The 12,978-nt window shown below is 39.5% G+C and overlaps 1 protein-coding gene across 1 annotated transcript in view; it reads right to left on the bottom strand.

Annotated features, from left to right (window-relative positions):
* LOC102824565 (ATP-binding cassette sub-family A member 3-like) overlaps positions 1-12,978 on the bottom strand; it is a 133,206-nt gene that overhangs the window by 35,854 nt on the left and 84,374 nt on the right. Inside the window, exons 18-20 of the mRNA XM_006875983.1 lie at positions 8,742-9,000; positions 8,392-8,596; positions 3,819-4,035 (exon numbers count right to left, since the gene is read on the bottom strand). Coding sequence (XP_006876045.1) covers positions 3,819-4,035; positions 8,392-8,596; positions 8,742-9,000 — 681 coding nt within the window. The remainder of the gene's footprint in view (positions 1-3,818; positions 4,036-8,391; positions 8,597-8,741; positions 9,001-12,978) is intronic.

The following is a 12,978-nucleotide window of genomic DNA, read 5'->3' as shown; positions in this document are numbered from 1 at the left end:
TAGTATTCTCCTCCAACACCACAACTCAAAGGCGTCAATTCTTCTATGGTCTTCCTTATCCAGCTTTCGCATGCATATGAGGTTATTGAAAATACTGTGGCTTGGGTCAGGCACACCTTAGTCCTCAAGCTGAAATCTTTGCTCTTCAACACATTAAAAAGGTCTTGTGCAGCAGATTTGCCTAATGTAATACATTGTCTGATTTCTTGACTGCTGCTTCCTTGAGTGTTGATAGTTGATCCAAGAAGAATGAAGTCCTTGACAATTTCAATCTCTTCTCTGTTGATAAGACTGTTGTTGTTTATTGGTCCAGTGGTGAGGATTTTTGTTTTCTTTACATTGAGATGCAATCCATACTGAAGGCTTGCTCTGTGATCTTCATCAGTAAATGTTTTAAGTCGATTTTAACGTTTCTTTTATATTTTCCATTTGTAAAAATCACCTTGGATACATTCAGAATATTACTTTTGCATTTATCTTTAATCACTAATTCTATTTTCAATTGTATATAATCTCCCAATCTGTCTGTCTATTAAGGTCTTAATTTAAATTGTTAACCTTTTTACTTCTCAAGGTTCTATTTGGGTCCTCTTCAAATCATTTCTGTACAATCTCTATTATTTTCTCATGTTTACGAGCAACTTTTGTGCTGCTTAAATATTTTAGACCTAAATATCTTATGTCTTGTTATGTTCCCAAATCTGAAATATTTGTGGGTCTGATGCTAGTTTGTGGCTTCTGCCAGTACCTGTTCTTGATGTATTGTTTCTTTTTCTTTTAACTTGATCTCAATTTCTCTAGAAATTTTATGATGGAAATAATTAGAAGCCTAGCAATCTGTGTATTCTTGTGTCATTTACCTGTAGGCACAACCAAATGGCATTATTTAAAATAAATTCACAGGTTAAAAATGTGGCCTAGACAGTAGGCATGTGGTTACAAAGTTTCAAAGGAAAATGTTATTCCTGTATCCAGTGCCAACTTCAAACGTTGCCAGTTTCTTTTCTGTGCCCTATATGACAATGTGTTCACTTTAACAACCAGAAAGCTACTGAACTCCCACTGGACTGCTGTGATTGCTATCCTGACCTCTACGTTCCTCACAACTTACAAAACCCAGAAGATCCAGGTCACCAGATGCTGTCAACAATGTCAAGTCAAAATCAACTTCTAATGCTTTTGTACCTCCCAGGATACTTGTTTGTACCTGCCTTTTGGCCTCTGCCAGTTTCACACGTTCTTCTTGGCTCATTCCCTTTTGGTCGAGTATAATTTACAATATTTGCTGTGCTGCTGAAAAGTAGAGGTCTCCTTTGATTTTCTAATTGCCAGATCTACTGGCTTCTCTTTTGATCTCACATTATGTGACTTTTGCAACCTACTCTTCCTGAACTATAACATTTAATCCTAAAACAAACATCTCTTCTTATTCTTTTTCTGACACAATTCCTTTCCAGTCCCTTAAAGGATATTTTTCCAGAATTTCATTCTAGTCGAGGGTTCACACATTCAAATACTTGCAGGTGAGTCATCCTCGTGTAATACAGTATCTTCCTTAGGACAGGTCATCAGAAATGTATTAAAGTTTCTTTTCCATAATCTGGAGGATATTTGGGTAAGAATCAGCACCAATACATAGGTCTTAGCCTTGCTGTACAGGGGCTGAAGTGTTGCTCACAAGAACTATGCATTCTTGAAGAAGTGTAGAGAAATTTCTTTATGATAGGTGAAAATTTGAGGAAATAGGGCAAGAAGACTGTGCTTGGGGAGTTCTGCAGCAACAGACAGAGAAGACTTGCTTAACACAGTTCAAATGCATGTTCATAAGGTAACTCAACAAGGGAGTGACAATAGTCTCTTCAAAACACCATCTTCATGAGAATGATAGACTTAGTAAGTGATTTTTGTTGTTAGATACCCTCGAGTCGGTTCCAACTAAAGTGATCCTATGTGTGAGGGTAAGTCAAAACATGCACAGGTTTGGTCCAATCAAAGCGTGTTTAAACGTGTCTCTGCGATCCACGGATGTTTACAGACTAGGTCTCTCAGTAGTACACGTGTCTTAGTCTTATTAGGGTGCCTTCAAAAAAAAAAGGTCCAATCAGAACAGTGGCTTCCAAGGGGATCTGACAGACCACTTAATTCAATGAAGAAAGATCAGCTCAAAAGGTTAAAGCAACCATTGTGCAGGGATTCCACAAAGGTAATTCTGATAGATTTTCTTGAAGACACACAATGATCAAAGGGGCTTATTATATAGTTTTCAGAAAATTGAAAACTGTATTAGTGAAAAAAAGGCCAGGAAAGTTGCACCAAGGCGACTTTTCCATCATGACAACGGTGCTTGTTCTTTGAGGTAGCAAGGGCTGTCCTAGGAGCATTTCATTGAGAAATCCTACCTCATCCATCTTAGAGCACTGACCCGACCCTTTAAGACTTCTTTTATTCCCCAAACTCAAAGACCCTTTAAATGAAACATGGTTTGAATCCCCTGACATGCCAAGACTGCCATTTTGATGTGGTGTAAATTGGAGTGAACAAAATTGCTTGGGGAAAGGTTAGAGAGATGAAAACACGTCTTCAGAGGTGTATAGACCTAGATGGAGCATATGTTGAGAAAAACGGTTTCACAGTTAGATATTTTTGTTTAATAAAGTTTTCTACGATTTTGTAGCAATATATATATTTTTAACTTATCCTCATGTAACAGAATGAAACTTGCCTGATCCTAACTTAATCCATCTCTCCCCAAGGAAAATGAAGGTACGTATTTTACAGATCCTGTGGAAACCAGGTCTGGGAGGAAAGAAAATCTATTTATTACATGTAAGGTTGAATACAGTTTTCCTTCTTTTTGAAAAATCTTCAGAAGAAGTTGCAGGATCTTGTGCCTGTTAACACATGAAACCTTTCCAGAACAAAACTGTTTGCCACTCCTGAGAGTTCAAGATTCCTCTGCACCCTTTCTCCTTTTCACTTCACTCTAAAGCTCTACAATATTAGTGAATAACAGTTAAGAAAATAATAACACTTTAATCTATTTAAGGAGCTCTGGTAGTGTAGTGGTTACGAATCAGGCTGCAAGCCTCAAGGTCAGCAGTTTGAAACTACCAGCTGTTCTGCATGAGCAAGATGAGGCTTTCTGTTCCCAGAAAGATTTACAGCCTCGGAAACCCTGTACAGGGTCGCTATGAATTGGAACGGATTCCACGGCACATAACCACCAATATATTTGGGGTATAATTTCTTCTTTCTGAGGCCTGTACTCTCTAATAAGAAAGCTGTTATTTTATTCTGTCTCAGACAGATGAGTCTCAGGAACAGATGATTCTGAAATTTCCAAAATCAAGTGTAAAACAGATTTCTTAAAGTCATGTAATACAATTTCAGGAGGTTGGGATCGGGAGGAGGAATTATGTCAAAGGACTTGTACATCAGGTGCAGTCCTATTCATTCAATACAGGGAGCCCAGGCCTAGCACAATGCCTAGAATACCACAGGCCCACAAAGTAAGTTTACTGATTTACATCATGTGCAGTATTTCCCCCCAAACCGATAACTTGTCTACTAATGTTCTTTGTTGTTCTTGTTATTGTGCACTGTTGAGTCATTCTGACTCTTATTGACCCTGTATAAGGTTTCTGAGGAGCAGAACCAACAGCTGGGAGGTTAGCAGTCCAGTGCTGATCCTACAGTGCCACACCAGGACTCCACTAACGTTCTTAGGGACTCGCCAACCCACTCCTATTTACTGCTTAATGCTGCCTCCTGGGGAAGGGAGGAGGAGCCTTGGTAGCAAGTGTATCCCTTACCCTTGCTGCTTTGAATTGTGATGTCTATGAGGAGACTGAAAATTCCTGAAAAGTAGTTGAATAGTACAAGCTTGATGTAGGCATTAGTACTTTCAGAGAACAGAAAACTCATCAGGTACGTGAAGGGAATGGCACACCAGCCATACAGCACGAAGATAAACATCGTGTCCAGGAAATGATCTTCCATGACAAACACTTCTATTTCACAGTATTTTAACACACCCTGAAATACAAAGATAAAGGCAAGGTGAAGGAAAAGTATAAAAACAAATTAAGCCAGAATCTTTAGAGAGGGACCTAAGTAATCCTGCCTTTATCTATCATAAAAACTATTCATTAATTAAATCAATTTGTCTCTTTAAAAAATAAACGTGCATTATTTTCACTTCTTCCTCAGCAGAGAACAGTGAGCACATCCACTGTACTCTTCCCCACTGCCCACATAGAAACAGTTTAATTTATTCATTTTAGTTTACTAACCAAGTCAGTGTAATGAAGTTGATACTGGTGTTCTGGAGTTTCCCCAATAAACTTAATTCTCAGCTTTCTCAGAAAGTGGCTTTCTTTACAGAGAGATGATTTCTCTAAAGATTTTCCCTCTGATTACTGTGGGATGACATAAGTACCTTGCAGTGTTCTCCACCTTCAGACTTGACCTCCTGGCTACATTCAACTACCTGACACCCTTAAAGTTAGGACTCTAACTTAAACCTTTCAATTCACACTGAAAACCAGACAGTGGAACACAACATTACCAGTTGCTGTCCAGTTGACTCTAATGCCCACCCCAGGTGTAATGAAACTCTGCTCCATAGGGGTTTCAATGGTGGGATCTTTCAGAAGTAGATCACTAGGGAAAATAACAGCTTAGTCATACATACCGTGCAAATCCTTACAGCAAAGACACAAGCAACCAAGTGAACCAGATAGAGATGACAGCCTCAGAACTCTGAGCAGCAAACAGAAGGATGATGAATAAGAGCAAACACCGAATGGATGGGGAAAATAGATAGAAACGATGAACAAGGATCATAGTTCCACTGACAGCCAGCTTAGCAAAGTGTGGTCATCATGATGTAAAGCAAGCAGTGTTCCTGGGTATAGACTACAGGAAGACAACTCAACAAATCTCCAAAAGGAGACAGAGATACAGTGTCGACAAATCCAAAATGAAGCAAGGTGCTATCTGCACCTCTGTCTAGTGCCTTTATCCAACATCTGCATAGCTGCAATATCACACATTGCACACCAAACAATTCAAGCAAGCCCAATGCACATGCACTGAGACCTATTGATTCCTCAGCATCTACTGAACTGCCGATTTGAGCATACACAGAGGGCCTATCCCATACGTTTGGGAAACACTCCCTCATAGTGGATATGGCAGTGCCCTGCCCTGATCTCCAGAGGACACACTAACTGCTAGCACCAACCAGGAGGGACACCATGGTCCCACAAGAGATGTGGAGAGACCCTGACCATCTAACACTGGGTCATTCAACATTTTGGGAAGAACCTACTCTCCCATTCACCAAAATGCCTCAGAGACAGCTGACAATAACTAATAGTAGGCATACACAGGATAAGGTGGCTTTCAGACATGAGTGAAACAAAGAACAAAGAACCTTTCTGTGGAAGAGATGGAAATAGAACTACCAGATAAGGAATTCAGAGGGCATATAGAGTATCCTCATGGAGATTAAGCAAAAAACTGACAACACAGCCCAAACCCTATAAGAACTCAGAAAAGCAAACAGGAACAATATTACAAAATGCAGACAATTAGAAACCATACAAAAGCAATCACAAGAAATTCAGAAGATTAACAATAAAATATCAGAAATAGATGACTCAATGGAAGGACAGAGAAGTAGAACTGAGTCAATGGAATAAAGAACCAGTGAAATAGAGGACAAATCAATTGAGTAACAGAGAGATGAAAGAATAAAGAAAAATTAAGAAAACCTAAAAGTTATGTGACACACTATCAAGCGGAAGAATTAACATGAAATTGGAATTCCAGAAGAATAAAAGAGAATACACAAGGCACCACTCATCTGTCAGTTTGTCATACAGTGGTGGCTGTATGTTACTGTGATGTTCAAAGCATGAATACCAGCATGGATAGTCATGGTGGACAAGTTTCCTAAGACAAAATAGGAAGAAGACAAGCGGACTACTTCGGAAAGATTAACCACTGAAACCTTAATGGCTAGCATGGAACACTGTCTGATATATTACCAGACAATGAGTCCCTCAGGTTCCAAGGCACTAAATTATGCTCACGAAGAACCTGTACATAGATCAAACACAACAAGGGGACACCAAATGGTTTAAAATTAGGAAAGGTGTGCACCATGGTTGTATTCTTTCACCATATTTATTCAATCTGTATGCTGGGCAAATAATCCCAGAAGCTGAATTATATGAAGAAGAATGTGGCATCAGGAGTGGAGGAAAACTCATTAACAACCTTCAATATGCAGATGATACAACCTTGCTTGCTGAAAATGAAGAGGGCTTAAAATACTTTCTGATAAAGATCAAAGATCACAGCCTTTCGTATGGATTGCACCTCAATGTAAAGAAAACAAAAACCCTCACCACTGGACCAATGAACAATATCAATATAAATGGAGAAAAGAATAAAGTTGTCAAAGACTTCATTTTGTTTGGATCCACCATCAACACTCAAGGAAACAGCAGTCAAGAAATCAACCAATCAATGTATTGCATTAGGCAAATCAGCTGCATAAGACCTATTTAAAGTATGCAAGAGCAAAAATGTCAGTTTGAGAACTAAAATGGCATTTTCAATATCTTCATGTGCTTGTTAAAGTTGGACAGTGAAGAAGGAAGACCAGAGAAGAACTGATACATTTGACTTATGGTGGTGTATGAGAAGAATATTAAAAGTACCATGGACTACTAGAAGAACAAAGAGATTTGTGTTGTATTTTAAACAAGAATGCTCCTTGGGAACCAGAATGGTGGCATTCTGTCTCTCAAACTTTGGACATACTGTCGGAGGGACTGTTTTCTGGAGAAAGATACCAAGGTAAAGTGGAGGGTCAGCAAAAAAGAGGAAGACCTTCAACCAGATGGACGGACAGCAGCAAAGGGCTCAAGCTTAACAACGATTGTGTTTCATTCTGTTGTGCACAAGGTCGCTGTGAGTCGGAATTTACTTGTCATCACCTAACAACAACAACAAATGCTTGTTAACAGAAGGCTGGTTAAACAAACTTTGGTACGTACAGTCATTGGTATTCGATGTAACATTGAATAATAATGATGAATCTGCAAAACACCTCACAACATGGATAAACCTGGAGGATATTATGCTAAATGAAATCATTGTTGTTGTTGTTAAGTGCCGTCGAGTCGGTTCAGACCCATCGCGACCTGTATAGGGTGTCCGAGGAGCAGCTGGTGAGCTTGAACTGCTGACCTTGCAGTTCAAATGGCTTTGCAGTCTGGTGCATTAACCCACAGCACCACAAAGTGAAATTAGACAATAACAAAAGGACAAATATTGTATGAGACCAATGTTGTAAAAACTCAAGAAAAGGTTTTCTTAATAAAAGAAAAGAATCAATGATAGTAACAGAGGGGAGGGAATATTATTCACAATCTAGAGGCTAGACACATGCTAACATGGGTGACAGGGGAGGCAATATACAAGAGGCAGGTTAGCCAAGGAAAGATGAAGGCAGTGGGGGCCACAGGGTGCAATGCAAGAGTTCAAGTGAATAGAGGGCAATACTATTAACTGTTGGTATGTGGATTGCAATCACTGTACTGAAGACAGTATATGATTTGCTGAATGTAAAACTGATGATCTGCTCTGAAAACCTTCACTTAATTCACAATAAAAGTTAAAAATAAGTAAATAAATAGATCATTCTGACATCTGCAAAGACACCCCTAGTGCCACATCCTTTTCTGAATCTGACTTGACTTTCTGGCAGTCCTCTGGTCAATGTACTATTAACATCCAGTTCTGAGTTATCTGGATGATGTTGTTGTTAAGTGCCATTAAGTCAGTTCCCACTCATAGCAACCCTGTATATGGCTTCTGAGGAGTGGCTGGTGTATTTGAACTGCTGTCCTTTCAGTTAGCAGTCCAGTGTTTAACCTACAGCACCACACCAAGACTCATCTGGATAATAACAAATGTTAAATAATATATTGATAAACCCCCCAGAGGAAACTAGGAAATCTTGCCATAGAAGAGAACCCCCCCACCCAAAGACCCAATATGTTACAACACAGGGCAAGATGCGGTAGTGAACAGGGGGACAGGTAAGCCAGTTTAGATCAATTTCTCATGTCAGCACACACTGATGTACAAACAGATAGGAAGTTATTCCATGAGAGGTCTTTCTCCTTCTGCAATCAACGTTATTTTCTTCTAAGAAAGAAATGAATATTATGTAGAAATCTTCTATCATGATACCTTTGATTTGTATCCTAAGATGTGCAAATAGTTTACTGTCAGAGTTAGGCTGATGGCACCATTAGAGACTAGAAGTAGAGAACAAAAGTGAGCCCTCAAAAGCCTGTATCTTATACTCACCAGTAGTAAGCAGCAGGATATTAAGAAGATGATGTAATCCCACAAGAGAGCAGTAAGCCAGTATATAACGACATAGATCCCACTCACAAGCTGGATGTGCTTTACCTTTGTGACTCTCTCAGTCACTGTCAGGAGGCAAAACCCACTAATCAAAAGAGCCATGCCAAAATGCACATTCAAGGACACGCTGCCCCCATCTAAATTCCTACAGAAGAAGGAACAGAAACGTATATTAGAAAATCAAGAGTGGAAATCAAGATTTCTACCAATAGTTATTTTTGTCACAGGAATGTAATCAGGATTATTAGAAATACACAGAAAGTATAATAAAACTAACTCTAATGAACAACATAACATACTTGGTTAGGATGCCTTCAATATCATGGAATGGCTGAGGTTTATTGTACACTGTTAAGGAAGCTCCAGGCCCAGAAAGTGACTTGAAGAGAATGTTGTCTAACACTGCCAGGGATGTGGATGGTGAGTGGTATGCTTCATTGTTGAAAAGAACAGTAAACACTGTTTTGTTTGCTTTCTCCTCAATGGAGAGTGCAGCAATGCATAAGGAAACACAGTCTTTATTTTCCACCAAGTAATTCAGCAGATCCCCTAGGATGAGGAAACAATATTGGTCAATGTATCCACAATACAGATTATTTACAGTATTTGTTGGCGAAGAGAAACCAAACTTGATTCTAATCCATTTCCATTTTCCAACAGTGGTTATTTTAAACATTTCTATATTTCTCAAGCATTCTATCCCATTACTAAATGCCAAGCTTTCTTGCTTCATGCCCAATAACCTAACCTTTACTACCTCACTGAGAAAACACAAGCAACATGGTATATAGTCTTTTCAACTTAAATTTCCTCTTCTTCAATTTCATCTGTTAGTACTGCCACTTATAGCTATGATATATTACTTTATAGCAGACAAAACTTTCTCTGCACAGCCAGAAAAACTGGATACAAAACAAGACATCATCTCTTTGAGACAGTAGAGAGCTATAAAGTCAAACAACATTTGGGAGTCAAATATGAGAGAATGAAATGTATTGAGGTGCTCCCAAGATTTTATACCCTTATAGATTCATTTATAGACTAATGTAGATGTTGTTGTTAGGTGCCATCGAGTCAGTACTGATTCATAGCAACCCATGTACAACAGAATGAAACACTGCCCAATATAGATGTAGGTACCTTGTAAGTCCCCAAACTGGCCATGGCACTCAGGAAGGACTACTTAGGAATAATGATGAGCAAGAAATAGATCACTGCTTATAAAACTTCAAATTACTTTAACCTCTAATTGGATTCCTATCTTCCATTAATTTTTACTGCCTGTTAGAAGCAAAATGAAATCTTCTGCAGACATGCTGCCATCTGGCATTCAATACAAAATCATGAATTAAACCAGGGAACAGAGAAAGCACAGAATACAGAGAGTAGAAACAGACCCACAAGTGAACTATATATTTGTCGTTGTTGTTGTTGTTAAGTGCCATCGAGTCAGTTCTGACCTGTAGCGACCCTGTAGACAGTTTCCAGGGAGCGACTGGTGAGCTTGAACCACCAATCTTGCAGTTCAAACTGACTTTGCAGTCTAGCGCATTAACCGACAGTGCCACACCAGGAACTATATCTAGAGATGGAGAATTTCCCAGAAAACCAGAGTCCCTGAAAAGAATCAAATGGTGATTTTTTTTTTGAAAAAATTTCTTGGAAAAGGTGGGGCAAGATGGTGGTATGATGGTCACTCTTAATTATTCCCCTGCAACTAACCCAATGAACAACAAATACAGATAGGTACAAATTATTATCTCAGAACTCCAGAAAGCAGCTGAAGTGTTGGAGAGCTGAGGTTAAGTCACAAAATATAAGAAAGGAGGAATGGAGTTGGCAAAGAAGCAGGAAGTTTCTGGATGCTGCCATCTGGAGGACTTGGGTTATTGTGGCCATCAGGAACAGGGAGGGGCAACATCTTGATTGGTGCTAAACTGAAGAAAGTGTAGTGGGTGTACGGTACCACAGTTGTCTAAGGGAATTCACAAGTCATACACTTGAGGAAAGGGGCATACGAAAATGAAAGTAATGCCAATAAGTGCTATTGAATCTCGGCAAGACCTAAGGCTGGCAGATTTTGGGACCTAGGTCCACTGAAGAGTCTTGGGACTCAGCCATCAACCAGGGCCAGAAAAATACAGCAAACTGGCAACACAGTGGAAAACAACTCTCTCTAACTATAACAAGATACCATGGAAAGCTTGCTCAGGATCATCCATAAAGTAAGGACATATAAATTTCCTCCACCCTCACCTTCTATAGCCCCTGGAGAAGGACATCTTGCTTGGTAAAGTGGAGGGTCAGTACAAAGAGGGGGATCCTCAACGAGATGGAGTGGCACAGTGATAGCAGTAATGGACTCAAGCGTAGCAGCAACTGTGAGGATGCCACAGGTCAGGTCAGTGTTTTGTTCTGTTGTACACAGCAGCAATATAGGTTGGAACCAACTTGATGACACCTAACAACAATAACAACAATTCTACCTCAGGAAAGCCAACTCCCACCACTTCCAGGCAAGACCAGCACAATCAATCACAGAGGGTAAACCAGTGCCCCGATCCTACAAAAGGAACTGAAGTAATTTAGCACCCCAAATGTAGTCATCTGGTGCTCATCTCTATGATTTTAAACCATTTAGTGTCAAAAATGGACAAAAACCTGCAATTAGAAATCCATAAGATCAATACTAAGATTTCAGAAAGGAACAGTACATTGAAAGGATAAAGAAGCAGATTTGAAGTAATGGAAGCCCAAATGATTGATCTTGGAGATTAATCTCTCAATACTAGTATGCTAAATGGACAATCAGAAAAACAATTTTTTTAAAAAATCCAAAGAAAAGTTAGGAATTATATGAGACACCATGAAGAAGAATAACTTCCAGGTGATTGAAATTCCAGGACAGGAAGAGACAATAAAAAGCACAGAGAAAATTGTCTAAGAGTTGTTCGAAGAAAACTTCCCTAACATGGAAGAGATGCTGAACAAACTCCAAATGGAATAGAACCCAAGGAAAATCACTAAGACAGATCATAAACTTTCCAAAACAAAAGACAAGGAAAGAATCCCGAGAGCAGCTTGGAAAAAATGAAAAGTTACCTATAAAAGAGAACTGTAAGAAATAAAGATATTTGACCTAGGCTCGATGGCTTGATAATCAGAACTTGACTAGAGGAAGATAAAAAAAAAAAAAAAAAAAAAAAAAAGGAAATGAGGGTACATTTCTACAATTTGATGAACTTGACCTATACTCATGGAAGTAGTAGCTCTAAATACCAACAGAGAGGGAAGGAATCTTCACAACAAGTATCAATGCTATCTCCTCTGTACACAGGGCAGATGGGGATGGGCAACTTAGACATTGGCTACCTAAAATGAGAGAGCAATAATGGCACAAAGTGACTAGTTTACAAGGTTTCAAGAGAGTTAGTTTAAGAGTGTATGGGGGAAGGTACAGTCCCCACTGAATAGTTTTCATCTTGTCTAGATGGGTCTGGTAAAAAGATATGGGGATAAGATTCTTTTCTTTTTAAAAAAATGTTTTATTGTGAATTATGTGATAGTTTACATGGGAGAACATTAGCTTTACATTCATCCTATCATATATCATTACATTGCCATGGTTATAATCCCCTCCATGCATCATCAATCAACCAAATGGTATACCCCACAAGACTGCCCCCTGATCATCAGCACACAGCCCCTCACCCTCTCTGGGTCTAGAGTTCCCAGCCACTCCATCTCTCCATGTCATAATTTCTGCCTCCATCTCTGGCATCACTGCTTCTCTGGGTAGGGTCCTGCTCTCCACTCTTTTCCCTTGATGGTTCCAGAGCCCTCCGCTCCTGGACTGCAAAGTCAACCGCTTCCCTCCTTTTTCTACAAAACGTCTACCGTTATATTTCCAACCCTCACAGTCAGTCCTGACAGTAATTATTCACTATTGTACCACATGAGTGCTATGCCCATCTCCTTTCATCAGCCCTGCCCAGACAGATTGGATACTACTCAGTGGAGATTCTACCTTCCTCCACACCCTCTGGATCTAGGCTCCCTCTTGAAATCTTGTAAGCCAGTCACTTCTTGCCTTTGTAGCCCCCTCCCCATCATTTTGAGTAGCCAATGTCCAAGTTGCCCTTCCCTGTCTACCCGTGTATGGAGGGGGTAGGAATGATCCTCGCTGTAAAGATTTGTTCCCTCTTTTGAGCTACTGAATCCATAGGTGTAAGTCAAGTTCATCAAATTGTATCAAATTACTCTTTTTTCCTCTTCTTTCTTCTTCTAGTTGAGCTCTGATCATCCAGCCATTGAAGGGGACAAGATTCTTATGATACAATAGTAATTGTTATCACAACTAATTGTGACTGTCACAATTGTAAAGGTAGAAGGTTTGTAACAAAATGGGGGAGTAGTTAATCTTACAGTTCAGAAACAGAGGACCCTAGAACCATCAAGGGAGAAGAGCAAAAGTGGAATGTGAGACCTTATCCAGAGAAGCAGCGACACCAGAGATGGAGGCAGAGA

The sequence above is a fragment of the Chrysochloris asiatica genome, unplaced genomic scaffold (assembly GCF_000296735.1).
Source record: "Chrysochloris asiatica unplaced genomic scaffold, ChrAsi1.0 scaffold00348, whole genome shotgun sequence".
Classification (NCBI taxonomy): Eukaryota; Metazoa; Chordata; class Mammalia; order Afrosoricida; family Chrysochloridae; genus Chrysochloris; species Chrysochloris asiatica.
This window is presented reverse-complemented; position numbering and strand designations above follow the sequence as displayed.